At 39.5% G+C, this 25,389-nt stretch overlaps 2 protein-coding genes across 4 annotated transcripts in view; one reads left to right on the top strand and one right to left on the bottom strand.

Annotated features, from left to right (window-relative positions):
• Nucleotides 1–34: 34 nt before the first annotated feature.
• Nucleotides 35–5,099, bottom strand: pgm3 (phosphoglucomutase 3). Of its 3 annotated transcripts, XR_004551198.2 has the most exons (14): nt 4,876–4,962; nt 4,096–4,304; nt 3,633–3,817; nt 3,372–3,439; nt 3,113–3,246; nt 2,801–2,996; nt 2,265–2,422; nt 2,101–2,184; nt 1,922–2,020; nt 1,668–1,787; nt 1,451–1,573; nt 800–973; nt 456–648; nt 35–363 (listed from the first exon to the last, which is right to left on the bottom strand). XR_004551198.2 is itself a non-coding variant. In XM_034075966.1 (13 exons), coding segments are annotated over exons 1-13 (1,641 nt in total). In that variant the 5' UTR covers nt 4,997–5,099; the 3' UTR covers nt 35–558. The 3 variants fall into 3 exon arrangements, 2 of the variants coding, with proteins under 2 accessions (XP_033931857.1, XP_033931854.1); XM_034075966.1 differs by lacking the exon at nt 4,876–4,962 and adding an exon at nt 4,996–5,099 and having other exon boundaries at nt 35–648; XM_034075963.2 differs by having other exon boundaries at nt 35–648.
• A 628-nt stretch (nt 5,100–5,727) lies between these two features.
• Nucleotides 5,728–25,389, top strand: part of LOC117440331 (clathrin coat assembly protein AP180-like) — a 28,414-nt gene continuing 8,752 nt past the window's right edge. Inside the window, exons 1-17 of the mRNA XM_071201949.1 lie at nt 5,728–6,251; nt 6,371–6,646; nt 12,764–12,906; nt 13,926–14,001; nt 15,150–15,252; nt 15,396–15,489; nt 15,599–15,710; nt 15,947–16,053; nt 16,134–16,175; nt 17,178–17,251; nt 17,466–17,471; nt 17,991–18,003; nt 18,100–18,221; nt 19,005–19,081; nt 19,233–19,247; nt 19,815–19,985; nt 20,890–20,991. Of these exons, the coding sequence (XP_071058050.1) occupies nt 6,517–6,646; nt 12,764–12,906; nt 13,926–14,001; nt 15,150–15,252; nt 15,396–15,489; nt 15,599–15,710; nt 15,947–16,053; nt 16,134–16,175; nt 17,178–17,251; nt 17,466–17,471; nt 17,991–18,003; nt 18,100–18,221; nt 19,005–19,081; nt 19,233–19,247; nt 19,815–19,985; nt 20,890–20,991 (1,387 nt within the window). The 5' untranslated portion in view covers nt 5,728–6,251; nt 6,371–6,516. The remainder of the gene's footprint in view (nt 6,252–6,370; nt 6,647–12,763; nt 12,907–13,925; nt 14,002–15,149; nt 15,253–15,395; nt 15,490–15,598; nt 15,711–15,946; nt 16,054–16,133; nt 16,176–17,177; nt 17,252–17,465; nt 17,472–17,990; nt 18,004–18,099; nt 18,222–19,004; nt 19,082–19,232; nt 19,248–19,814; nt 19,986–20,889; nt 20,992–25,389) is intronic.

Here is a 25,389-nt window from a genome sequence, read left to right as displayed (position 1 = left end):
ATTTGAATCCAATGAGACACTTACACTTTTTTTCTTTTCCATTATTTATTTAAACCAAAGTAGCAAAAGATTTCCAACGGAAGAACCACAATTGCTTTTACTCCCCTCATGTATGATTTCAATAGAAAATAAAATGAATACAGTATCCGTTAAAAGGTTACATTTAGTAGGAAGTTACATGATAATTGAAAGTTAATATTCTGAGTTAGTGTGTGAAGACAATTTATGTTTTAATTATGACATATAACAGTGAAATAGCTTATTTATGCGACATAGAAATCCGTCATTTCCCGGCAGATAGTAGACTGTTTAATAGCGTTACTTACAGTGAGAAAAAAAACGTATTGTTTCCACCTGTGTGATCTTAAAGACAACAGACAAATACAAAGAAATTGAATAAAGTACAATTACAATTACAAGTGCAATTAAAAGTACAAAATAATTTAATTCCTCACCTTAAAGAAGTTCTTTTGAGAACCACTTTAGGGAATGATGTTGTAAATGGTGATTGCACTCGAAAAGCACCGATTGATTTGTCAATGTTGTGTGTTTGTGTTTCTAGTGCAATGGTTTGGGTTCACCCCCCACTCCCCCAGCGAGACGATAAACAGCAAGGCTGACTTCATGTGCCAGGTCATCAGCGCTGTCCTAAAAGTGCAGAGAAACAATTTCCCCACGGGGATTAATAAAGTATATCAAAATAAAAAAAAATAAAAAAAAACACAAATATGTATCAGAGAATAGAAGCCAAAAAGGGGGCAGGAAAAAGTCCACAAGGGGAACACTAAAGATTTCTCACCTGTGTTTCTGCCTCCGCGTAAACTCTCACCACGTCCTCGGTGCCGGAGGGTCTCACAAAGGAGCGGGCCTTTCGGTATTTCTTCACTAAAGTGTCGATGGCCTCCTGCAGTCCGGCTGGACTCACCGCCCGCCTCTCTGCGTCCGTTGTGTCTATCACCCTACGGTCGGACACCTACAGAAAACAGATTCACCTTACTATAACTGCTTATGTACACTATATTCGTGTAAGGAGTAAATGTATTTTTACAAAATAACGAGATATTAAAATAGGACACACCAGAAACAAATCTGCTTTCCTGAAGACTTTGAAAGTGTTACTGAAAGCGAGACACTGAAACATTTCCAGAACTAGGGTAACTGCAGTCACAGGTTTATCAAATGGAAGTCCTTTGCTGCCGACAAAAACGGTTTCATGGTGAAAGTGAAGGGCTCAAAAATAATTAGGATTTTTGAAAAGAATTGTTGATGAGAAAACGTAATCGAGTAATAGTGACTTATTTCATTTTTTACATTTATTATAGCCATTCAACTACAAGTAATTCCAAGACCTGTTTTGTAGCAGACCTTGCATGTTGACGAGACAAACACACGACCAGCAGATATGACTATCAACATTATAAAACATTATGACACATTAAGTAATGAGTACCTTGACTTTGAGCTGCCGGTTTGGCAGGTCAGTGTAGATGGCGTCCCACTGATGGATAGTCATACCCTTAATGGCTAATATAGCTTCGATCAGCAGCATGTCAGAAATGGCATCGCCTACGGTCTTTAAAAGATAGAAAAACACAAAATGACACATTAGACCTGAGAGTGAGTGTGACAAAGATGTGTTATGTACAGTTACATGTGTAAGTGTCCACCTGGTTGATGACGTTGATCGTGTTCTGCAGCAGGAGAGCCGCTCTCTTCTTCTCGTCGATGAGGCTGGAGTTCTCAGCGAGCTGCTGGATCTTTTCTTCAGCTGCCTTACTGAACAACACCTGAACGCAACACAAACACAGCATGACACACCTCAACACATTTTAAATAACACCTGATATGCCATGACAATGAGAGAAAATAGCAGCTTTTCAGTGCTTCATGGGATCTGTTCAAGTGTGTCGGATCTACTCACAGTTCCATGACCGTTGGCCTCGAAGTACACCCCAATATCAAACTCCTGGGCTGCATGATGAAGGTGCTTCACTCCAGTTTTAGTACACCTCACTGTCACCTAAATGTAATGCAAACGTGTGAGCTTCTACGTATCGAAAACACAAAAAGAAAGAAAGGAACGCAATTGAGTTTTCTCACCTTCATAGTGTTTTCCAAATAGTTTGTGGAGCTCCCGTTGGCATAAGCAGTTTGCACCACTGCTATCTTCAAGTCTAAACCGGCCTGTAGCAACAGAATGAAAACAGTTGACTGCAGGTTTATGTGCGTGCTTGTTGTCGCCGTGTTTGTACTTTAGAGTTTACCGATGTGAGCAGCTCTTTAAGGAAAGTGCTGATGAGTGTAGCGACTTTGTCTCCATCCAGCAGGTGAAATGTCCCTTCAGAGTCAGAGTAGTAGTAAACGATTCGGTCAGCGTCACCGTCAAAGGAACAGCAGCGCTCCCCCGGGCTGATCTCCATGCCTTTACAGAGAAATAGAAGGAAAGGCGCAAGCGGGAAGAAGGCCATAAAAAACAGCACCTAGGTTTATCTTGGGGCTATACATTTATTTGACACATGGCTACTTAAAAAAAAGGACACATCAATGTTAACGGATGTCAAATTAGTAAGTGTAAGACCAACACGTAGACATTTCTAAGGCAGTTTGCTGATTAACTGTCTCCATCTTGTGGTCAGATAATGCATCTGTGATTTCACATGAGATAAGACGGAAGCATTTCATTAACTGTTTTGTTGTCACTGTATGTATGTGTATATTAAAAAAGTATTTTTCTTTTAATACAAATCATTTTAATTTGCGTCACATCAAAAATCTGAAAGTCTTAAAAGCACGGCTCTACCTGTTGGAGGTTTTTGCTGCACTTTGACAAAGTCCGCCCCACACTGGTGGTTGAGCTTTCCTTCACTGCCATCGTTGAACAGCGATATATGCAGCTCCTTTTTCAGGTGACTCTCCATCTCGCGCACCTTTAGGGCCCCAATGCCATTAGCGCCATCCACAGAGAGGTGCTTCTGGTCGTCTGTGCAGTTGGACGCCTGCAAGAGAGGGGAGCAAAAGGGGGGAAGGAGAAAGGAGTTATTCCTTGATGGATAGGTGTAATTAAAAGCTTGAGTGAAGTCACAGCAACACAGGACACACCCTGGTTTCTTACATTCTTTGAGAGCTTAATGAAAGCTTGGCAGAGTTTCTTATAGTATCCTTCCACTGTGGCTTCTCCGTATTTCCCCTGCGTGTTCTGACAGCAAACCATGTAGTGGAGCTGTGGGGTCGTCACCAAACCATAGTCTGATGGGATCGAAAGAAAGAGTGAGATAAAGTGCAAGATAAGACAAACGGTAGAGGAATAATAAAACTAAGAAGGTAAACTAATGAGTTAAATATAAGGAGTATAGATGTTTTTTTAACCCCACCTTTGCTGTGACCCCCGAGTGCAGATACTCCATCCAATACTGCCTGTGAAAGGCGGGCACTGCTGCCTCTATTGTTTGAAAAACACATAACATGATAAAAGGTTATGTACAGTAAGAGCATTTGCGGCCACAGAAAGAACGAGTGAATAGTAAAAGGCATAAAAGGTCTGCTACAAGTGCATCTATGTGTATCTTTCTGTGCTTCAATGTGCATCTTTCCATCTAAGAAATCCAAATTAGAGATGACATCACTTTAAATACCTGGTGTCTTTGCCCACAAACACCTTAGCCTCCTGGCTCATGTTTACGGCCTCTTTCTCTATGATATCCTTCAGCGCCGCCAGCAAATCCTCCTGCTCAGCGTTGGCCAGCTGGGTGGCGTAGACCTCCCATGTCGGCGAAACCATCTCCCCCATGGGGTCAACAAGCTTCACCCCGTTGTCCTCCTACATAGATATCAAGAGAGAAGTTGGAAGGGAAGGTTATTAATATGATGTTATTAAAGAAATTGTTTAAACTGGTAGAATCCCATGAAAGGCCAAGGAAAGGGAGCAGTGGAAACTGTCATTTGTTATTAAGAACATAAAAAGAAAACAATATTATGAGATAAAATAAATAGTATGACAGGAAGAAAAAACCAGTTATCTAAAATATCCACACAGAATATGAACTAAATCATAGATTTATAACAAGATGCAAGGAGACATTAGGAAGTTTTTTTCACCTCAGGGTTGTGTGATGCAGTGACCATGACTCCGATGGTGGCTTTGGTTGTTTTGGAGCGGAGGGTTGCCAGCAGTCCCATCCTGAACATGATGTGGTCCAGCAGTTTTGCGTTGGTCCTGAAACCTGCGGTGCCATACTGCAAAACCAACCCTGCAGGCTTTGGGTGAACACCGGACTGCTTTGATACTTCCTGAAACTCGGACATCACTGAAAAACATTTGAAAAACATAAACAGCAGACATTGGAGTGATAGACAAAGTATTTAGGTCCATTACAACAATGAAAAGTCAAACAAAATCAATCAAATGTTAACTCAATTGAAAGAACACAGGCAATATCACCAACATGTATGTGACATATCAACATTAACATTTAAAGAAATAATCTTGTTGTTTTCCAACAGAATGATTCCAGTCATAGTAATATCAGCAGATAAGAGGCTTATTATTACTTAACACTAATATTACTGCTGCATACATACACATTTTGAGGTTGTAGCTGGTTGAGGATGAGAGATTTGAACTATTCCATATACTGAGAAAGCTTTGGGGCTTTTTCAATGATACATGATATATTAAAACATTGTAAACATGTCTTATTTCAGGCTAAACGCTCTTTTGAAGACAACAGCTAGACAGTTTTTATATTGAATGTCAAAGGACAAGAAGAGGGCAAAGTTTGCACTTATTGCAGCGGCAGTATGTCGCCTACTAAACAGATAAACTCAATAAAATGAATCACATCTATTGAAATGACAGAGCAACTTCCTTAGACTTACATTTACTAGCTGAAAATACGTCAATACGCAGCAAAAAAATCAAGTTCATTCAGCATTAAACGTACCAAACAAACCTAATTCATACACGTAATCACGTAATGTTGTTTTAAATTCACTTACTGTTTTGTTTTCTGTACAATCAGCACTAAAGTCTGGTGTAGTCAACGCTTCCTGTTTTTCCGGTTCCTCCCATTGACGACGTGGCTACAGTTCCGCATACGTCACAGACGTAATTACGCAGGACGTGCCTTTTCTCCACGCATGAATCTCTCCCATCACAGCCATGATTATATTACTTTAATGATTATGCAGGGACGCCCTAAACACCACAATCAAGCCAAATATCTATGCAATTAGATGTTATTCAGTTTATTTGTTGCATGGTCTTTAAATAAATAAAAGCCTGATTTGTTCTCATTGCATTTCCGGTTAGACCAGTAAGCTGAATATCTCGAAGATAAACATTGAGACGTTGTTTTTATACCCTGCATGGTAACACATATTCGACCGCTGGAGAGAAATTACTCCACGATGTTTGTTCTTGTCTTGTATTATATTAGTATTTTTGGCCAATTTAAAACCTGGATCAAGCTTAGATGATAACCATAAATCCAAAATTGCCCTATATTTTTGGGGAAATAGAGGGTATGCTTATATATATATCTAGCAGCCATGTTTCACTTCAATCATCTTTCACTCTGTATGTCCTGTGTGAAAACCTGTTTGATGCATACATGCAGCAGCACATATTAACCCTTTGGCGCATAGTGATATGAGTTCCTTACTCCCCTTTAAGAGACGTGTGATGCGACGTGTGTCATCCAACCCTGTCCAAGTACCCGCTGGGGGAGGAGAGTCTAGAAGATGGACGTATAGAAAGGCCAAATAAATAAAAAATTGACAAGGGGGGAAGGAGAAAAAAGGAAATTCCCTTCCTCTTCCTGAGCATCGTGCGCTGCGCAGTGTTGGCGACACCAACGGGGAGCGGTGCGCATTTTTCCTACGATCTGAAGAGAGGATCATCTGAAGCGGCATTTCTGAGCTGAACGGAAAATAATCACTGAGGAGGAAATTCTCTTATTTTGAAAGCGTTTTTTCTTGCAGGGAGGAAGACAGCCAACCCCTCATACGGGATATTTGACCGACCTATGGAGTGTTGATTTACAGTCCGTCATTTTTCAAGCATATTTTATAGGAGCCTCGCTTTCACCTGCGTTTTTCATTGGCCTATTTTCTTCTTTTTAATAAATTGCTGCGGGGTAATAATATAGATTTTATTCTCGGTTGGGTATAACCGAGTGGTTATAGCTGTCCAAGGTGCTGAAGTAAACGGTCGGAGCCTAACGGTACGAGCCGTGGGGAATTCACAACCTTGCGTAAGTCTACCCATGTCATCGCGCATATTACAGACGTGATCACACGGTTTGATGCAAAAATAGCGTTAATGTTAGGGGGTTTGAGCTCATTTGGTGTGCTTTTTTTTCCGCCCACACAGAAGGTCACAGGCCTATCCTTCGGGGAAGAGGAACGCACGGGATCCGCTCACTGAACCACCGGGAAGCAGCCGGGTGATATTCATTCATTTATTCATCGTCCCGAGGTGAAACACATTCCTGAGGTGGTCGATTCAACGCAGAGAAAATGTCGGGGCAAACGCTCACGGATCGCATCGCCGCTGCGCAATACCAGCTAACGGGATCGGATATGGCCCGGGCTGTCTGCAAAGCCACCACTCATGAAGTGATGGCGCCCAAGAAAAAGCACCTGGAGTGTAAGTGTAGTCCTTCTTCTCCGTTCATATTGTAAGAGCTGGCCTTAGATGGGCCTAGGCTGCACACATATCCATTGAGACCTCATGCCAGAATGATCACCACCAGCCATTTCTTAATCACCTTGCCTTTAATGGGTGTGGTGCCATAATGAATTGATGCAGCCACGATGGTGATGACCCCTCTGGTGACCCTTTGTGACAGCCCCTGAGAAAGGGAGAGGGAGAAAAGGTCATATTTTAAGGCAGACTGACATGTCATCCTCAGAAAAATACAATTGTATTTCCCTTCTCTGCTGCTGCTGCTGCAGGACTGAAGCTTTGTCAGGCTGCATGTCTGGATGGTGAATGAAGTGTCACACATACTAAAATAACATTTTATATCAAGCTAATGCTGTCTAAACATCATGCAAAGACATCAATTTGTCTATCAGTAAGTTCAGGTCAATGAAGAGCCATGTCACAGCTGAATACAATTATCAAACCTCACAGCTTTATTGACACATCTCCAGTTGACAGCAGGAGCCACCTTATGGCAAATCGTGATGAATTACTGTCATCTACTACACATAGTGAGTCAGACCAAAGCAGTGGCGTGGCGCTGCATACAGATAACGGCTGGTTAGCGCTCTGTGCCTTTTTTCCTTTTTAAGTCTGTCTGTGGCTGGCCAGCTCTGGTCCTGTGTCTTGGACCTTATATCTTGTGATCCGCTACTCTGCTGAATTATTTATTAATCAGCCAATGACTGCCTTGCATTATTTACACAGCCAAAGTTGACAATACTAATGCTAGCAAAGCACCAGAGATCATTGCTTTTTAGCTTTTTTGATGTGTCTATGTCTGTCTTTTTTGTGTCTTTAACTTTTGTCTTCAGAGACTAGTGCACATGATCTCTCTGTCCAGCTGCAGGAGAGATAGCCTCTCTAAACCTCTTGGTACCGCACACACTTTAATCTAGAGCAAATGTAATACATTACACATAATAAATGAATAAATAAATGACTAGACAACAAATCTATTTTATTATCTATTGACAGAAAAGTATGACTATTTTGATAGGCTTTGTTGATTAATCGCTTAAGCAATTAATAATATAAAAATGTCAGAAAACACACGTTTTCAGCCTCTCAACTTTTAGGATTTCCTGCTTTTAAACACATGACCTTGCACAGAAACTGTGGTGCACATTTTTTATTATTCTCTGCATTTATTAACTAAACAATTATGGGTTAATTCTAAATGGAATTTGTAGACTATTGATACATCATTTATTTTGTCTTTGAGGTTATGCTGTATCCATTCAAGCTACACACGCTTCTTGTATGTAGGCCACTGTGCTTCTCTTGCATGTGTGTCTTGGCAGGAGGAAATTCCTAACCTCAAAAAACTCATCGTTGATTAATTTATGTCTTGGTGTAGTTGAGACTAAAAAAAGGGAAATAACTGCAAAGTGATCATTGACAATAAGTAAAGGCCGCCTAAATAATCATCTTTCACTGTGTTTAATTGATGGTGTATTTGATGAGAGATAAATATTAAAGCTGACAGGTCATATTTAGTCCTTTGTCACCGTGACACAGTCAGTGACCCTTGGGGTTGGTGTGTTGGTGGCGGTGGTGGTGCAGGGCAGTTGCCATGGCAACAGATTGAGAGTGTCAGGGGATGGCACTCTAATGACAGAGGGCGATTGTGAGGAGGAAGAAGACAAATGACAGGTTGTCATCTGTAGAGTGCATTCAGTATGTCTTTAACTTGAACCAATAAACTGAACGTATCTGTAATCTTTCAGTAAAATAAACACTTAGTAGTAGTAGAACCTTTATTTATCCAGGGAAATCAATTAAGAACAAATTCTTATTTACAATGATGACCTGACAGGAGGCAAAGGCTTCCTGAGGGGATGGGGTTTGGGAGGGAAACAAATAAAAAGACAGACTCCGGGCACTACAGAACTCAGGAGACAACACATACACTTAACATATATTATAACACATTTGCATTTTAAGTAGAACACTTACCTTAAATGTCAAAGTGGCAATTGACTATTTGCTTCATCACTATGACGTACATGTTGATACACGATGTAATAGCTGTACGAATCTGACACCTTCAGCATTTAGATGTGTTCTGTATAAAAACCTTGCTTTTACTGCAATTCTGTCTTCCACCAGGTGTAATTATTCTACAAAGGAAGTTTGAAAATGGTGCGGTCAAACAGGAAGAAGTAAAGGTTTCTGTTTTGGCATTACCATAGTTGAAGTTCTTTGCAGTTCTTACTGCCATTAGCATATGGTGAACATTGGAATGAGTTACTGTGGAAAACGAAATGCAGTGAGTCCTGTTTTGTTGGTAGTTTTGTTTTTCTTTGCCGCTGTAAAGCTTACCATATTAGCACTTGGAAACATTAGGGGTTGAGGAGATGTGTTGCCTTAGCAATGAAGGGCCTGAGAAGTTGTTCTGAATGAGGCTGTAACAGGGGCCTAACTACAAAAAGCAAAAAGATCATATATATGTAGGATTTTCCTCTGAAGAGCAAATGTATTCTTTTCTTTTGTCTTCGATGTCTACATTTGATTTCAGTGCAGGGAATGAAACCCAGGTGTTAAATGAGTGTTATGTTTCACAATTATGAATTTCATATTCCTGATCATTTAGTTGTATACTAGTAGATGTAGTAAAAAGAGTCACTGGAGGAATTTGTTACACATTTCTAGAGAACACGTGGTCCAAGCAAGGTCAACTAAAAGAGAGGATTCATCTCAACACCAAGGGCAATCATTTAAATACATCTATAGTACTGTTGTTGATGTAGAAGTAGCTGTTTTTTGCAGAGTAAAATAAATCTAGCGAGCACCTGCAGGACCTCTAAAGATCACTAATTAAGAGTTCTATCTCTCAAAAACTGAAGTGTAAAAAGGACAAGCTGCTCTTCTACAGGCCGTTAGGTGTAAGTAACGTCCTGAGGTCTTGCTGTCAGGCTTCTTGAATGTTGTTATCTTCAGACAGAGCTAGGCTAGCTGTTTCCCACGTGTTTTCAGTGGTAATGCTAAGCTAACAGGCTGTTGGCTGTATCCCCTATATCTCTCTCTGAAACCACCCCCTATATTGAACTATATTTAGTGGTTTTATTGTATTCAAGTCTCTGACTTTTGAGTATGAAATGGGCTTCATCTTCACAAGTATAGTAATGCACTACCAATCCCACAACACGCTTTGTCATAATCTTTTAAAGGCAAGATTAACAGTTGTAGCGTACAAATCTACACCTGTGAGAGTGTTGGATCGAGAAAACTATTTAAAGGATGGCATCTGACTACACAGTAGTTTGACACCTCAGTTCATTCTTAGAGCTCTCCTGTGGCCCGTGGATTACCGTCTATAGTCTTTATTTAGCTCAGCCAATCCTCATTAGACACACACACACACACACACACACACACACACACACACACACACACACACACACACACACACACACACACACACACACACACACACACACACACACACACACACACACACACACACACACACACACACACACACACACACACACACACACACACACACACACACACACACACACACACACACACACACACACACACACACACACACACACACACACACACACACAAGTCAATGTGTGTTTATAAGATAATAAACAGAGAGCAGGGATTATAACCTATGATATGGCCTGTTAACATGTTAACAGTAAACAAATATCTATATATATATATATATCTATATATAGATATATATATATAGATATGTGTATCTATATACATCAATTCTTTAGTATTATCAACAGTGGTGGAATGTACCAAAGTAATATGTATTTTCATTTTATGCTACTTTATACTTTTTGTAATTCTACTAAATATTACTATAACCTCTCCACAATTATTTGACAGTTTTAGCAACTGCAGATATAGATTATAAATAAATATAAATCTAATAAATGAAAATGTATTAGTACCTGCCAAGCAGTATATAAAGTACAATTAGCGCCACCTTAAATGATTGCATCACTAATTTTAACCCAGAGATAGATTATTTAGAAATGGAGTATATTTTAAGTTTATAATCTTGTGTTTTCAAGTTAGTAATATCTTTTACTTAAACGTTACTTATGTTTACTGTGATATTCCTTTACTTAATACTTCCACCACCTCTGATACTGAGCTGAAAGTCTTAAAATGGTTGCGGATAACGCTGTGTTTATCGTGCTAGTATAAATACTAACTTGTAGCCGTGCCAGGGACATGCTAATGTTACATAATCACATTTCAGCCATTGAGGACCTCGTCTCTGCCTGCAGGGCACTGTAGTATTCAGCTTTGTCGTGTAGAAGTGAGGATAAACAAGGGACAGAAAGGAAATGGAAACATCCAAGTAGAGTCAGGATGGAAACAAAGCTCTTACTGTATGTGGGTGTATCTTCAAGCTGATATTGTCTGTTCCATCTTGTGCTAGAAACATAAATCATTGCACTGACTGACAGCACTGGTGTCAAAAGAAGTGTTAGCATGGTGTACAACTGTTTAGTGTAAAGTCAGGTGTATGTATGTGTGCTGTACGGGGGATGGGCAGTGAGACCAGGGCCAGTGATTAGTAATAATCTGTTTACAAGCCCCCACCCCACCAACCACCCTAACCCCCAGCCCCTCTGTCCAGCCTGGTATGAACTTGAACAGCCTTTCCGTGTCTACATTAGCGCTTCCCAACAGACTCCCTGCTGCTTCTCCTCCTTCCTTCCCATATCTTGATTTATTTATGGCCTACAGGTTGGCATATACGACTCAAGGCGAGGCCAAGGCCCTGTTCAATATAACGGCCTTCCTCTCCTTCCATTATCAGAGCAGCTTGCCAATATTTCCTGCGTCTCTCTCTGGCACTCTGTATGGAGACACTCAGCCCTGCCCTTGTTGCTTCGATGTCAATGGCAGGGGAACAACAACAAAAATGCACTTTTAGAGGATATTGTTATTCTGATCTTTATCTGTGCCCTCACCAAATACAATATGTGGCTCTGTATATTTTCATGTCAATATGTCAAACATGATGTAGTGCTGCATGATTGGTAATCATTCTGCAATATACTCCTCTAGAGAAATATCATCTATCCTTTTTTTTTTCAAAGTGTTACCTCCTCTGCCAGACCAAATGCTCTCACTCTCTTTTTATATTTGCATGACTGTTTCTGCGGCCATCTGTCTGCCTCCCTATCTCCCTTTATCTAAGAAGAAACTCTCACATCTGATGGGGAATACATCAAATGTGAGATTATTTTTTCTTTACAATCTTTGATGGCAATTGATAATTTCATAAATTTCTTGGAATTTAACTATTTTCTGACAATTCGGAATTTTTTTGTAAATATTTAATAATATTATGTTTAAATTAAGCCATTTTTGGAAGCATGTTATTCATAAAAATGTTAAAATGATAAAAAATGACGAAGTGTTTTAGGTAGCAATTGCTTATTGACCAGAAGAAAATGACACTTCTTTATGCTAGAGAGCAGGAAGAGATTATTGCATGTGTGTGAGAAATTAGATGCATTTCACTAGCCTCATTATATATTCACACCCTGTGCTGATGCAATACCTTGGACTCTTAATGTTAGAGCCCTGTCTGAACTCGAAGTTTGGCTGACTAAGCTCTTTTCAGTATTCCTGCGTTGTCAGTATGTGTGTGTGTGTGTGTGTGTGTGTGTGTGTGTGTGTGTGTGTGTGTGTGTGTGTGTGTGTGTGTGTGTGTGCGTGTGCATGTGCGTGTGCATGTGCGTGTGTGTGTGTGTGTGTGTGTGTGTGTGTGTGTGTGTGTGTGAGAGAGAGAGAGAGTTCTGATATAATTTGGTATTGTACATCCGGTCTTCCTCCTAGCTTATTCTAGTGGGTGTCTGAGGCAGCTCTGCAGCGAACACTTAGCCTGCCCACTTAATCAAAGTTGAATCCAAGTCTCTCAAATGATGGAAGCATTTGTCTGAGACTAAACTAACCGTGTCTTTCCTCCTTAGATGTCCCCTTATAGGAAACCAAAAAAGCTAAATATCAGACCACCAAATTCCACATGATTCCATTAATGATAATGTTTTCTCTGTGGCTGTGTTGCAGACCTGGTGTCAGCCACCAACACCACCAACGTGAACATCCCTCAGATGGCGGACACACTGTTTGAGCGAGCCACCAATGCCAGCTGGGTGGTGGTCTTCAAGGCCCTCGTCACCAGCCATCACATGTGTGTCCACGGCAACGAGGTTAGTGGATGAGACCATTGACATGTGGAGATGTTCGGTTCAAGCCTGAATCTAGTTGTATTCAGATATATAAGATACACATATCATATTGTTAGGGTTATGGAGGAAAATGAATGATAAAAAGGACTGCATAGAATTGCTAAATTATCCAAATGTATAGGAATGGCCTCGATAATTAACATCTGAGCACTTTGAAGAGTCTTCCGAGTGCTTTAAGGGTTTGTGGTGCTGATGGACGCTAGGCAAAAAAAAGGTTTTAAACATAATTCCTTGAAAACATTAAACCAGTCCTGTGGGTTAAGTGTATTAGCAGTCATCCATTGAATGTTTGTCTACACAGGCTGCTATGTGATTGAGTGAAATATTTTTTTTTTATTCAATTGTTTGGTTGTAGCGAGATACTACACACAAATACATTGTTGTCTTACTTTTGAGAGTTTGGTCTATTTGGCTTCTTTAACATGTCTCTTTTAGACCAATGGAGAGGACAACAAAATCAAATGTATGTGTATATTCTATTTGTCTATTTGCAACTGTGGATTTCTTCAACACTTGTAATAAAAAAACAATTGTAAGTAATTGACTTGGAAGGTTTTAAAGTGATATCTATGAGATACAGTACATTGCTATCTGTAGTGTAGTGCAAACTGGATGGAATTGTATAATAGGCCTTCATTAATGTACAGTTCTAAGAATTCTTCTCATACTCAGAAATGTAGAATTCTCCAGGGGTTCGTCCATTATTCAGCCTGATTCATAGAAATACCTGAACACATAGCTGTTGACAGTATTTCCTGATTATTGGAGTGATACGAAGATATTGCATCTGTAAAAACCTTAATGTATCAAATGTATGGGAATTGCCTCATTTGCATATTTTGTAAAATAAATGTTCTAATGTGGATTTAGTTACAGTCTACTTACCTCTAGAGGCTTCCCTTAACTTTAACTTAATTTCCTCCCCCCATTGCTCTTGATTACTATAGCGACTGTTGATTGTTTACCTTTCTCTCCCTCAGAGGTTCATTCAGTACTTGGCTTCCAGGACCTCCCTGTTCAACCTCAGCAATTTCATCGACAAAACTGGCTCTCACGGTAAGAACAATATCACAGTGTCTGGAGAAAAAATAAACAAAGAGAGCCATCTGGCAAATACATAGGAGGGACATGATTACACACACATGTAATTGTTCACACACTCATGCACATCCACACATGCATGAAAACTCTGTCTAATGTTTCAGGGACTGTTGATATTGACTTGGGAAATATGTAAGACAAATGAATCTAAACCAATTTACATTAGCTAAAGATAATACTGATAGACTTGGTTTATATAAATACGTACTTATATGATTGAAATGTTGTCTTGTCCGTGTGGGATAAAGAAGAAAAAAGAAAATGGTTAACAAGACAGCAGTGTGTGGTATTTCTCTCAGCTTTTTGTTAGATAAGTGTTACCCAGCACTTATATGGATGAAATAATGGTTGAAACTAACGGCAAATCAGATCTTTTAGCTTGAATTCATGATATTTGGGAAACGTTTGGAGTTGCGTTTTAGCCAATTATTTTAAGGAGCATCCCTTTTTATGGTTTTCTTTTGAAAATATTAGTTGAAGTGATTCTTCTTCTTCTTCTTCTTCTTCTTCTTCTTCTTCTTCTTCTTCTTCTTCTTCTTCTTCTTCTTCTTCTTCTTCTTCTTCTTCTTCTTCTTCTTCTTCTTCTTCTTCTTCTTCTTCTTCTTCTTCTTCTTCTTCTTCTTCTTCTTCTTCTTCTTCTTCTTCTTTTCCCATATTTTCTGTTCCCATGCTCTCAAAAAGTCTTATTTTCCGGCTGGAAGAAGCCACTGTTCAGTCCATTTGTAGAAAACATTGTCCCTTTCGGACAAAGATCCCTTCGAGTACAGTGAGCAGAACCATTTATGACTTTGCAGATTGTTTCCTAATATAAAAAGCAAAAGTAACCAGCCTTAGAGGGCACTCAAAGTGCAGTCCTCTGCCAAGGCCATTCCATAACTCTCTATATTAATGAAAGTGAAACATAATTTGAGCATCAGCCCCAGCATTTGGATCAGATCCCAAATTAAATGGGTACTTCTTCGGTTAACTATACACCCTTCCGTCAAGTCTCATACCTTCATGGCACTTTGGTCTCCGCCAACAGACTAACCAAGCTGAGAACATAACTCTCTTGGCGGAGGTAACGAACCCTGCCTGCTATCTGACATACATTTTCTGTTTAGGCTATGACATGTCTACATTCATCAGACGGTACGGCCGATACCTGAACGAGAAAGCCTTCGCCTACCGCCAGATGGCTTTTGATTTCACCAGAGTCAAGAAGGGGTACGTTAATCATGGTGGTCCGAGAGTTGGTGGTCATAGGCCTTTCTTTCTCATGCCTACACTTTGTATGTTTACACTATGAGCTATATCCTATTGCAGTTGTCATCCCTGTGAGCATCTAACGCTCTGTTGTATTCTTCTAGTGCTGAGGGCGTGATGAGGACCATGACCACTGAGAAGCTGTTGAAAGGCATGCCTGTTCTGCAGACTCAGATTGACACACTCCTGGAGTTCGATGTGAGTCCCTATTCGGCTTGATACTTGCACTTGTTCGACAGCGCTGAGCAGCAACATAAGACAGAGGATTTCCAAAGTCTTCCAATTCTCACATGTCCTCTTCTCTCAGATTCATCCCAAGGAGCTGAACAATGGGATCATCAATGGTGCATTCCTGCTTCTCTTCAAGGACCTGGTCAAACTGTTTGCGTCCTACAATGACGGAGTCATCAACCTACTAGGTCCGTAGTCCATGGGTATCTTCACTTTGGCATTTCAAATACGAAAACACACAATTCAATCAATCAATCAATCAATGTTTATTTATATAGCCCAATATCACAAATGTTACATTTAATAATAATAATAATAATAATTTCAATTTATATAGCGCCTTTCACGAAACCCAAGGACATTTGTCTCAGTGGTCTTCACAGTGTAATCGTAATTAATCGTAACCTGTTGTTCCCGTACGTAGAGAAATACTTCAAGATGAAGAAGAGTGACTGTAAGGAGGCCTTGGAGATCTACAAGAGGTTTCTGACCAGGGTGACAAAGATTGGGGAATTCATGAAGATGGCTGAGGTAAGGGACCAACCGTCCACCTTCATAATAAAACATAGCAACATGAGAATGCAATGTTGTAACACTTTTTCCTTTAACAGACAGTGGGAGTTGAGAAAAACGACATTCCTGACATCAACTACGTAAGTAAAGCATATCGTGCCTCTTGGATATTAACTGCAAAGTATGCGCTCCGTTCTGCTACAACACTACCATTCTATTACAACTATGAAACAGGCTAAACCATAAGTGAGAGCAGTGTGTAAGAACAGATATCCACTCAATGAGTTGAAAAATATAGTCTTCTATTTATAATTTTCCCGCAAGGTTGTGCAACTTCTGCCTTTTAATACAGAAATCTGTCATAAGGTGTCTATTTCTTTATTTTATTAAACTACCAAATCACAGAAAAGACTTCCACTTTGTCGACCGTTTTGATTCTCATCTGCATTTATTATGACAGTACCAGCTGGTGGTTGTTTAACTGTATACCTTACATAGCCTACTGTAGTCTTTAGTTAAATTCAACACAAACTCAGTGAATTTTTTTTTCAAGTTTCACTGTTCTGGATCCTAAAAACAAAAGAAAGAAATGCCACATTATCCCACAGTGAAACTCATCGTCTTGTTTTGCATCTGACTCACACAACCTTATGCTGTACTGTATGTGCTGCAGCTGTAGTCAGATTAAAGACATTCAGCATTTCTCTGAGGTTTATTTTATTCCTGGATTGTGTCCAAGTATGCATACACACATACATAAACACCCGAGACTTATCTGCAATAAATCTCCCCACCCCAGTGCCTCCACCCTGGCGTAGTGGTGGATCTAGCAGACTCTGACGACGAAGACTGTCCTTTTACACCCCCCGAGGACCCGGTAACCACAGAAACAAGGGGTGCCCTGGCTGAGTGCCTGTTTACAGGATGTAGTGTCAGCATGTTAATTCTAATTGCATTTCTGACAATCATATGGCGCGTGTGTGTTTATACATGCATGGGTATTGCAGTGGGATTTTCTAAAGCGCTGTCTACCCTTCTCTCAATTTAACAACTTTTTGTTTCTCGCAGAGCCTGACATTGCAATTTAGGAGAGAAGTGGAAATGATGATAATTGATTGCTTCACTCTCAATTTTGTTCTCAGGCTCCCAGCAGTATCCTGGAGAGTCTGGAAACACACATGAACGGCCTGGAGGATGTGAAGGGTGGAAAGAAGGGGTAAGTCGTTGTCAGATTGAGTGTTTCTTCTTTTCAGTGTGAAGCTAGATCAGGAGAATTAGGATGACAATGACAAAAGATCTGAGTAAATTCCTATTTGTTTTTCATGAAGGAAATGTTGGTAGTAACAGGCCTAAACAAGTGTTTTATTCCTATCATTTCCTTGAATCCTTCCTCTCTTTTATCCCCCTTTATGTTCATTTGGAATCACCAGTGAAGGGTGAGCATATACTGTGTTTTGTTTGGAGTTTACTAACTTATTAGAAAACTGTGTAGATGTTATTTAGTGTACCCCTGACCCCCTCCCCACCACCACCAGATACACTAACACATGAATCAGATGTGAAGTACATCTTCATGTTGACAGAAACATAACCCATAGCTAGCTAGGTTAAAATGTTGAAATGTGGTGTGATAACATGTGAGAATAACATGATACACAGTAGGTCACGTCATGTGTATAATCACATCCTGACATGCGATGTGCATCCGTATATTTCACAAAATGTAAAATGTTAATAGACAAAACGAGAGCAATTTGAACAATTGGACATAGAATGTTTTGCTTTGGAAATGTAACCTTCATATGATCACATTTGATTTGTTTGTCTTTCATATTTGTTCTTGGTGGGTTTCTTTCTTTAAAAAAAGACCAATTAACAAATGTAGTCTATGTCCAAGGGATCTGTCAATTCCATGCAAGAGAACTAATATGTGTTCCACTCTTCCACTCTTTCAGGTCTCCAACAAAGGTAAGATGCACATTCATAACGGTCTATGTCTTTATTGAGCTCTTCCAGTCTGATGCACCACTACAAATGCTTTTCTTCTTCTCGTCTATCCTCCAGGGGTCTCCGACAAACAACGTTTCTCCAACATCAACTCCAGCCAAATCTGTTCCCACACTGCAGCCTCCTCCTGGGGAGGTTGCCACTGCTGCTGCTGCTGCTCCTGCTGAGCCAGCTGAAGAGTGAGTGTAAACTCTGTGACCTTCTCTCTCTTCACTGCCTTTATATCATTCATTTGGCACTAAATGTTCTTTGCAACCTTGTTAAACCCTGCAGAAAGGCACAATGAGGAGTAGGATCTTTCCCTGTGTAGGCACGCGTCCAATAGGAAGCTTCCAAAATCAGACACAACATATAACTAAATTGTAATATATTGTGGCAAATACCAAGCAAACAAAGCTCTAGTTCTAATAAGAGGGTTAATTGGAGGGTTGGCTCATTGAGATTTCAATGCTTAGAAATTATAACCTAATTCTGCCATAAAGAGCTCATTTGGCAGCAATTGTTATTTTATATATTTTTGATGATATAGTTTAAGTATTTGACAACCCATAAAAACTTCCTGGACGTACCAATCTTATTTTTACCCATGCTAGCATTATGGCTGTTGGTTAACCTCCCGAGTAAATATACCTCAACAACTATTAGATGGACGGTTTTCATGGTTCCCAGAGGATGAATCCTGTTGACTTAAGTTTCCTCTGACTTTTCCTTGAGCACAACCAGTCAACATTTTTAGTTTTAAGTGAAGTATCTTGAAAACCTATTGATTGTTTGCTTTTGTATCTGGCATCAGCCAAAGCTGCAGTTCCTGCTAAGGGCTTTTAAAGTACCTTTTTTCAGTGTTGTGGCTATCACTGATAACATCAATAGTTACTTTATACAATGGCCAAATGTAAAATAATTACCTTCTGCGAATGATGGTGAATCTAATGTTGTTTGCTTTTTGTTTCTGCCTCCTCCAGCTCCTTGTTGGACCTGGATCCTCTGTCCTCCTCCGGTCCCACAGGAGCATCATCAGCTGCCCCCACATCTTGGGGAGGTAAGTATCCTCCTTCCTGTCAGCTGCTGGTTCATCAGAAATAATCCACATTAAAGCATTTACAGTAAATGAGGCTGGCATTTAAATCATATACTTTCTTTTAGTGAACTGTCAAAAAACATGTATTTTCCTTTGTTTTCTGCTTCCATAGATCTTCTTGGATCAGGTGAGTTTCACTCTGCTTTCACTTCACTTCTAGTCTAGACAAGTGTAGATTTAAACATCCTCCAGGACGCCAAAATGTCAGTGACTTTCTCTTTGAACCCTTATCTGACATTGAGGCAACCTGTAATATCAGGGTTTTAATCCAAATCAAATGTAGATAGACTGTAAATGTACAAATGTCACATGGTTACCTCCCTGTTTGTGTCCTCAAGCTGTTTTCTTTAGTCTGAGTAGTGTCTTTGTTTCTCTCTTCCTCTCTCCTTTCCCTCCACATACTCCATTGTCTGTTTTTGGTTAACAACGGGGGCTATTTTGGTTGTTTTTTGTTTGTTGGTTATGACCGGATGGTGTTGGATAATTTGACTATAATTTGGTTAACGTTTGGATTTTGCTTTGCTTGGACAATTCCTAAACTTCTTAATTGGCTTTAATTTGATTTGGACTTTTGTTTTGGCTTACTTTTGTTCACTGTTGTAACGGTAACTCCACTGGTTATTTTGGTTGCTCTTTTGGGGTTTATTTTGGTACATTTCTTTGGGAATTTCAAACACCCGGTTGGTACTCGCAGAAATGGGCGATTCCTTGCTATCTGAACCCACCCTCACGGCAGAGCCCGCCCCCTCCACTACAGCAGCAACGCCCACCCCTGCAGCCGCAGAACCTGGAGTCTCTCTAGCTCCTCCCACTAGCACAGCAGCTGCCACCTCCACTGGCGCCGCAAATATGGATCTTTTGGGAGGTCAGTGAGCTTCCAGAAAATTCTCTAAGAAAGAATCACTCTGGGAAGCTCAACCTTAAAACCATCACACAAATTATGACGACTGCATGCTCAAACATACACAAAATGTAGAAATATGCTGATTTATCAATTATATTGTCTGAATTCTGCTAACAAAATTCTAAAAAAACAGTGACCTCCATCAATTCAGCTTCACATGCCTAGAATGCCTTTATTTGAAATCAACAAATAACTATCAAATATTCAAATCAATACATTTTGTAATATATATAAATTAAACAATTCATTAAATATGTTATTTAATTAACGAAACTATTTATTTAAAAATGCTCCTTTTTACAATTTTTTTCCTAATGCTAATCCTTATTTTTTGTTAATATGAGCACTTTGGGGCACATATGAAATACAATGTTAAGAAGGAGACAATCACTTGCACCTACATAATATAATACAACAATCCCGTACAAATACTCCCCATTTCTGCATTATTTATTTATGTATAGCAACACACTCACCTTCGGCTTTTAACATACTGCAAAAGTCATTCTCCACATGCGTCTTGTTTGATAGGCAGACATGCTTTTCTTTGACCTCAGTGAAAAGCAATTCTATCAAACTGTGTCACATGGCTACAGCTACAGTTGGCGACTGAAACACTTGTAGGTCTTCAGGCTTAGTACCTTGTGCAGTAGATGAATAGTTACTGTAGTGCCTCCTGTCTGTATTCCCATTTGTCTATTCATCTGTCAGTCATTAATGTCTGATATCAATGCTGCAAATTACCATTTTTAACAGATACTCAACAATATTTTCTAAGCTTTTTTCTCTTTTCATCTTCACTTCTTCATCTGTTTCTGTCTCTGTGGGCATCTCTGTCCTCTGATGGGGTTTGGATGAACCTCAGATGCCTTTTCTACACCTGCCCCTGCCCCTGAGGCCCCTGCAGCCGCTGCTGAAGGTGGTGCCGCCGCCACGTCCGCCCCCGCCGCCGCCAACGCTGGAGCTGGTGGGTGACAGAAAGTTTGTCTGTGTGAGCGTCTGTGTGAGTGAGTGAGATAATCCAACCCAGTCTCATGGCATTTCGTGTTCACCAACACGATTTTTAATCTATTGATTCGTGTTCACCAACACGATTTTCCCCTTTTTTTCGTGTTGCACAGCACGATTTTAAAAGCAATGTATTTCTACTGGTAATGTGTTTCGTGCCTGCAGCACGTCTTTTTCTCCGGTCGGGTCGAGGAAGACCGGAAGCTGTGTGGTTCATAAAAACATGTTCTTACTCAATATCAAGCCACAATTATTGCTTTTATTTTAAATCGTATAATTTCGAACTTTTGTTGCCGTCTGTGAGGAAAATAAATGGGGCTCAGAGCCTCAGGATACTGAAATCTGTATTTTTAAATCTTTTTTTCCTTCTAATTTGTTATTCTTTTCAAAATAACACACTGTTATTTACTCACCAATAACACACAATTATCCTTGCTTTTATTTATTGGTTTAATTCCATAATCTCGGGCTTTTTTGGCGTCCGTCAGGAACTGAATTTCAAAATAAAATAACCGGAAACAGATGTAGGCCTGCCTATAAGGGACATTTCGAGCATCATTGCGATTGTCAACATTTCTGAGTTTAGGATGGCCGAAGACACTACACTACCCATAATCCCCAGCTATCGTTTAGGCCTACAGTCCCCTTGATTAATCTTCAAATTTTGGGATTGGATGTTGGAGTGGCAGCGCGCCAAGGTTACGCCGAGTGTCAAATAGCTGTTTGAAATGGAACGAAACCACGCCAGACTATCCAAAACTGGAATCGAACGCCCCCCCAGAACTACACATGCTGGCTATTGTGTTTCGCAAAATGTTCTATGGGACGTCTCTACTGAACGTTTTTGTTTTTCCCACAATTAGAGGTTGCCAGTATTAAACACATTGGTGTTATCAAATGTAAAACATATAATTAATAAATGGGTGAAAATCGCTTGTGTCCATAATGTGCAGCATTAATATATAGCATTAATATATACCCACATGACAGCTCATTGTTACTTTGTAATTCTACTCCACTACAATTCAGAGGTTAACCTGGTATTTTTACTCCACTACACTTATTTGAGTTACTTTGCAGATTCTGATTAATGATGTGAAAAATAAACAACCCTTAAAACAGACTTTAGTTACACCTGAGTACAATTCAGGGAAGGTGATTGTCAAGTGCCAACAATCAGGAGAGATATTTCATAGTTGGTGCTTGAGAAGACTAAACATGTATCTGCAATTGACATGAATGGAAACGAGTAATAAAGAATATTCATTACTCGTTATTCTCTACTAATAGTTAATTAAAGACTGTATATTATGGCTATTTTGCACATCCCTTTCAATATTTTCAAAGGTTTATTGACATATCATATACACAACTACGGTGTAGTTATGCAATGAATGAAAATCTTGGGTCACAGGTTCCCCAACAGTGCATTACAAGACATCTATCAATATGTGTGTACCTCCACCGTTAAACTGTCATATTCTGCACATTTCTTATTCTATCTACATACATAAGGGTATAATCCATATGTATAATATCAGTTAAAACAAGTGCTTCAACATAGTTGTAACATTGCAGGAAAGCAATATATTAGACGTTAAGTACTTTGTCAGGCTTAATATTTATCTGTAGATAGATACCCCCAACGTTTTTTTCTTATTTAAAAGAAGACCTTAATCTGTTATTTAATGTTTAAATAAAGGTTAATTCGTTTTTCTGTTTTGCACCTCCTCCTATCAGAGTCCTGCACGGGTCTGATTTTCAAGACCCGCTCCCGCCCCGCACCCGCGATGTGCAATACCGAACCCGCCCCTCTACCCGCACATATTGCCAATTAGTTCCGCAACCCGACCCGAACCCGCATAGCCTATATATGAGCAGTGAAAATGTGCAATTATTAACACATGCCGTTGCATATTTGTCTCAAAAAGCGTGGGATGTTGGTTATTTTCTCCATCTAGGAACCAAAAGCCTCCCAGACGTTGGATTTCGCTCTTGAGGAAGTGTTATTGAAAATGCTGTATTCTCCACTAGAGAGCTTCACCTCAGCCATTTTGAATGTGGCGCGCACAGCAGCAGATTGATGCGCTACAGAGGTTATGATTATGCGCGGTCCCGCGGGGGAGAGGTCTGAGGATTTTAAACATTAAACTCAATTATTATTATTTTAATATATTTATTATGCAATACCCGCGACCCGACCCGCATCATCTTTGTTTTACCCAGAACCGAACCCGGAAAAAAGCGTTTGAAAAAATACCACCCGCGAATCACCTTTTTTGCGGGTCACCCGTGGAGTACCCGCGGTACCCGACCCGATGCAGGACTCTGCCTCCTATTAATATCTTTGTACATCCTGCACTAAACTGTTTTATTGTAGAGATCACTTACAGTATCTTCTTGATTTTTTATATTCTATATTTCTATCACAAACCTTCTACTTTCCCCCTATGAAAGTATGTACTCTTAATATTTACACATAAAAACAATAATTCAATAACGTGCTTTAACCACTAGGCGGTGCACACAAGGTACACACAGCCATCATAACTTTGTATTATTAGTGTAGGACACATATGTACAACATCTGAAGATGTGTAGTTTTATTCATGTTTTCACATAATTTTACAGCATATTGCTATACTATTTCAGACTCAGTATTTACATTCTTATATTCAAAGAAAATCAGTAATATCTTTAAAAACTACAAGTCCTTTTCTATCAGCTGTGCACCGTTATGGTGTAAATATAACCTATCTACAAATTAGATCAAATGTAAAAGTCAGCCGAATTAGTGTTTATACTGCAAGGAGACGTATTGTGTGAAGAGAAATCAAATATTCAGTTTCGGCCGCATTTCTTCAGTTTTTCCAAAGGTCTTCTCATCAGGGCTCTATAAATAACGAACTACGGAAGATCTGTAATGTGTAATGCAGCCGAACCGTGTATTATAATGCCGTTATGTGATGACTTTCAAAGAGAAAAGCAAGAGCACTCGGAATTAAGTATTCTTTTTAAATGTTTTCCGGATTTCATATAATATAAACACCAAATCCCAGCATGCATTGCGGCTAAAACATCCAATCAGCGAGCTTAAACCATAGCTGAGGATCTTGGGTAATCGCTCGAAATGCCTACGTTTGTTTCCGGTTATTTTTATTTTGAAATTCAGTTCCTGACGGACGTCAAAAAAGCCCGAGATTATAGAATTAAACCAATACATAAAAGCAAGGATAATTGAGTGTTATTGGTGAGTAAATAACAGTGTGTTATTTTGAAAAGAATAACAAATTAGAAGGAAAAAAAGATTTAAAAATACAGATTTCAGTATCCTGAGGCTCTGAGCCCCATTTATTTTCCTCACAGACGGCAACAAAAGTTCGAAATTATACGATTTAAAATAAAAGCAATAATTGTGGCTTGATATTGAGTAAGAACATGTTTTTATGAACCACACAGCTTCCGGTCTTCCACGACCCGACCGGAGAAAAAGACATGCTGCAGGCACGAAACACAGTACCAGTAGAAATACATTGCTTTTAAAATCGTGCTGTGCAACATGAAAAAAAGGGGAAAATCGTGTTGGTGAACACGAATCAATAGATTAAAAATCGTGTTGGTGAACACGCAATGCCGTGAGACTGGGTTGGATAATCCAGTGGTCGAATTTAACTCTGTAGTATTAGTAGGCCTACTATAAATAGGCCAATTTAAAGTAGCAACCTAAAATTGAGCATACAGTTAGATGTACAATTTGGTTTAGTATATTGGGTATGTAACATATTTATGATCCCTTTATATACCTTTTTTTAAGTGAGTTAGCTAGAACAATTTAAAACTCCGCCCAAAACCGTGTTTCTGAAGATAACGTTAGCTTAATTAGCTTGCTAGCTACAGTGGACCATAGCCTTTTTTGTAAGACTACATTTTAACATAACACAGTAGAAAGTACAAAGAAAAGTTGTTGGTGTGTTAAGATTTATATCAATCTCAGAGTGAGGTTGTTAACCCGTTTCCATTCTTTGTGCTAAGCTAACGGGCACCTGGCTATAGCTTCCAGTTTACAGGAAGCAGGGTTGTAGCTTTTCTCCTCAAACTTTTGGCAATAGACTGACTTTTTAACCAAAATCTAAACTAATCATAAGTACATTACCTAACAACCGTGATCACGGTTAGAGTTAAGGTGTTTTGCCAGTTGAAAGCCAATACCATACTCTAGTTTTTGTATAAGCTTTGCTTGCCGTTTTGTCTGGATTGTTCATAATTTATTTTTTTCGCACCTGGTCCCTACGCCTTTATAGAGATTGACATACAGAATAACCCCGAACAACTGAATTGATTAGACAATTCAGCAGAC

This window comes from Pseudochaenichthys georgianus, chromosome 24 (genome assembly GCF_902827115.2).
Source record: "Pseudochaenichthys georgianus chromosome 24, fPseGeo1.2, whole genome shotgun sequence".
NCBI lineage: Eukaryota > Metazoa > Chordata > Actinopteri > Perciformes > Channichthyidae > Pseudochaenichthys > Pseudochaenichthys georgianus.
Note: the sequence above shows the minus strand (reverse complement) of the source record. Positions and strands in the feature narration are given on the sequence as shown.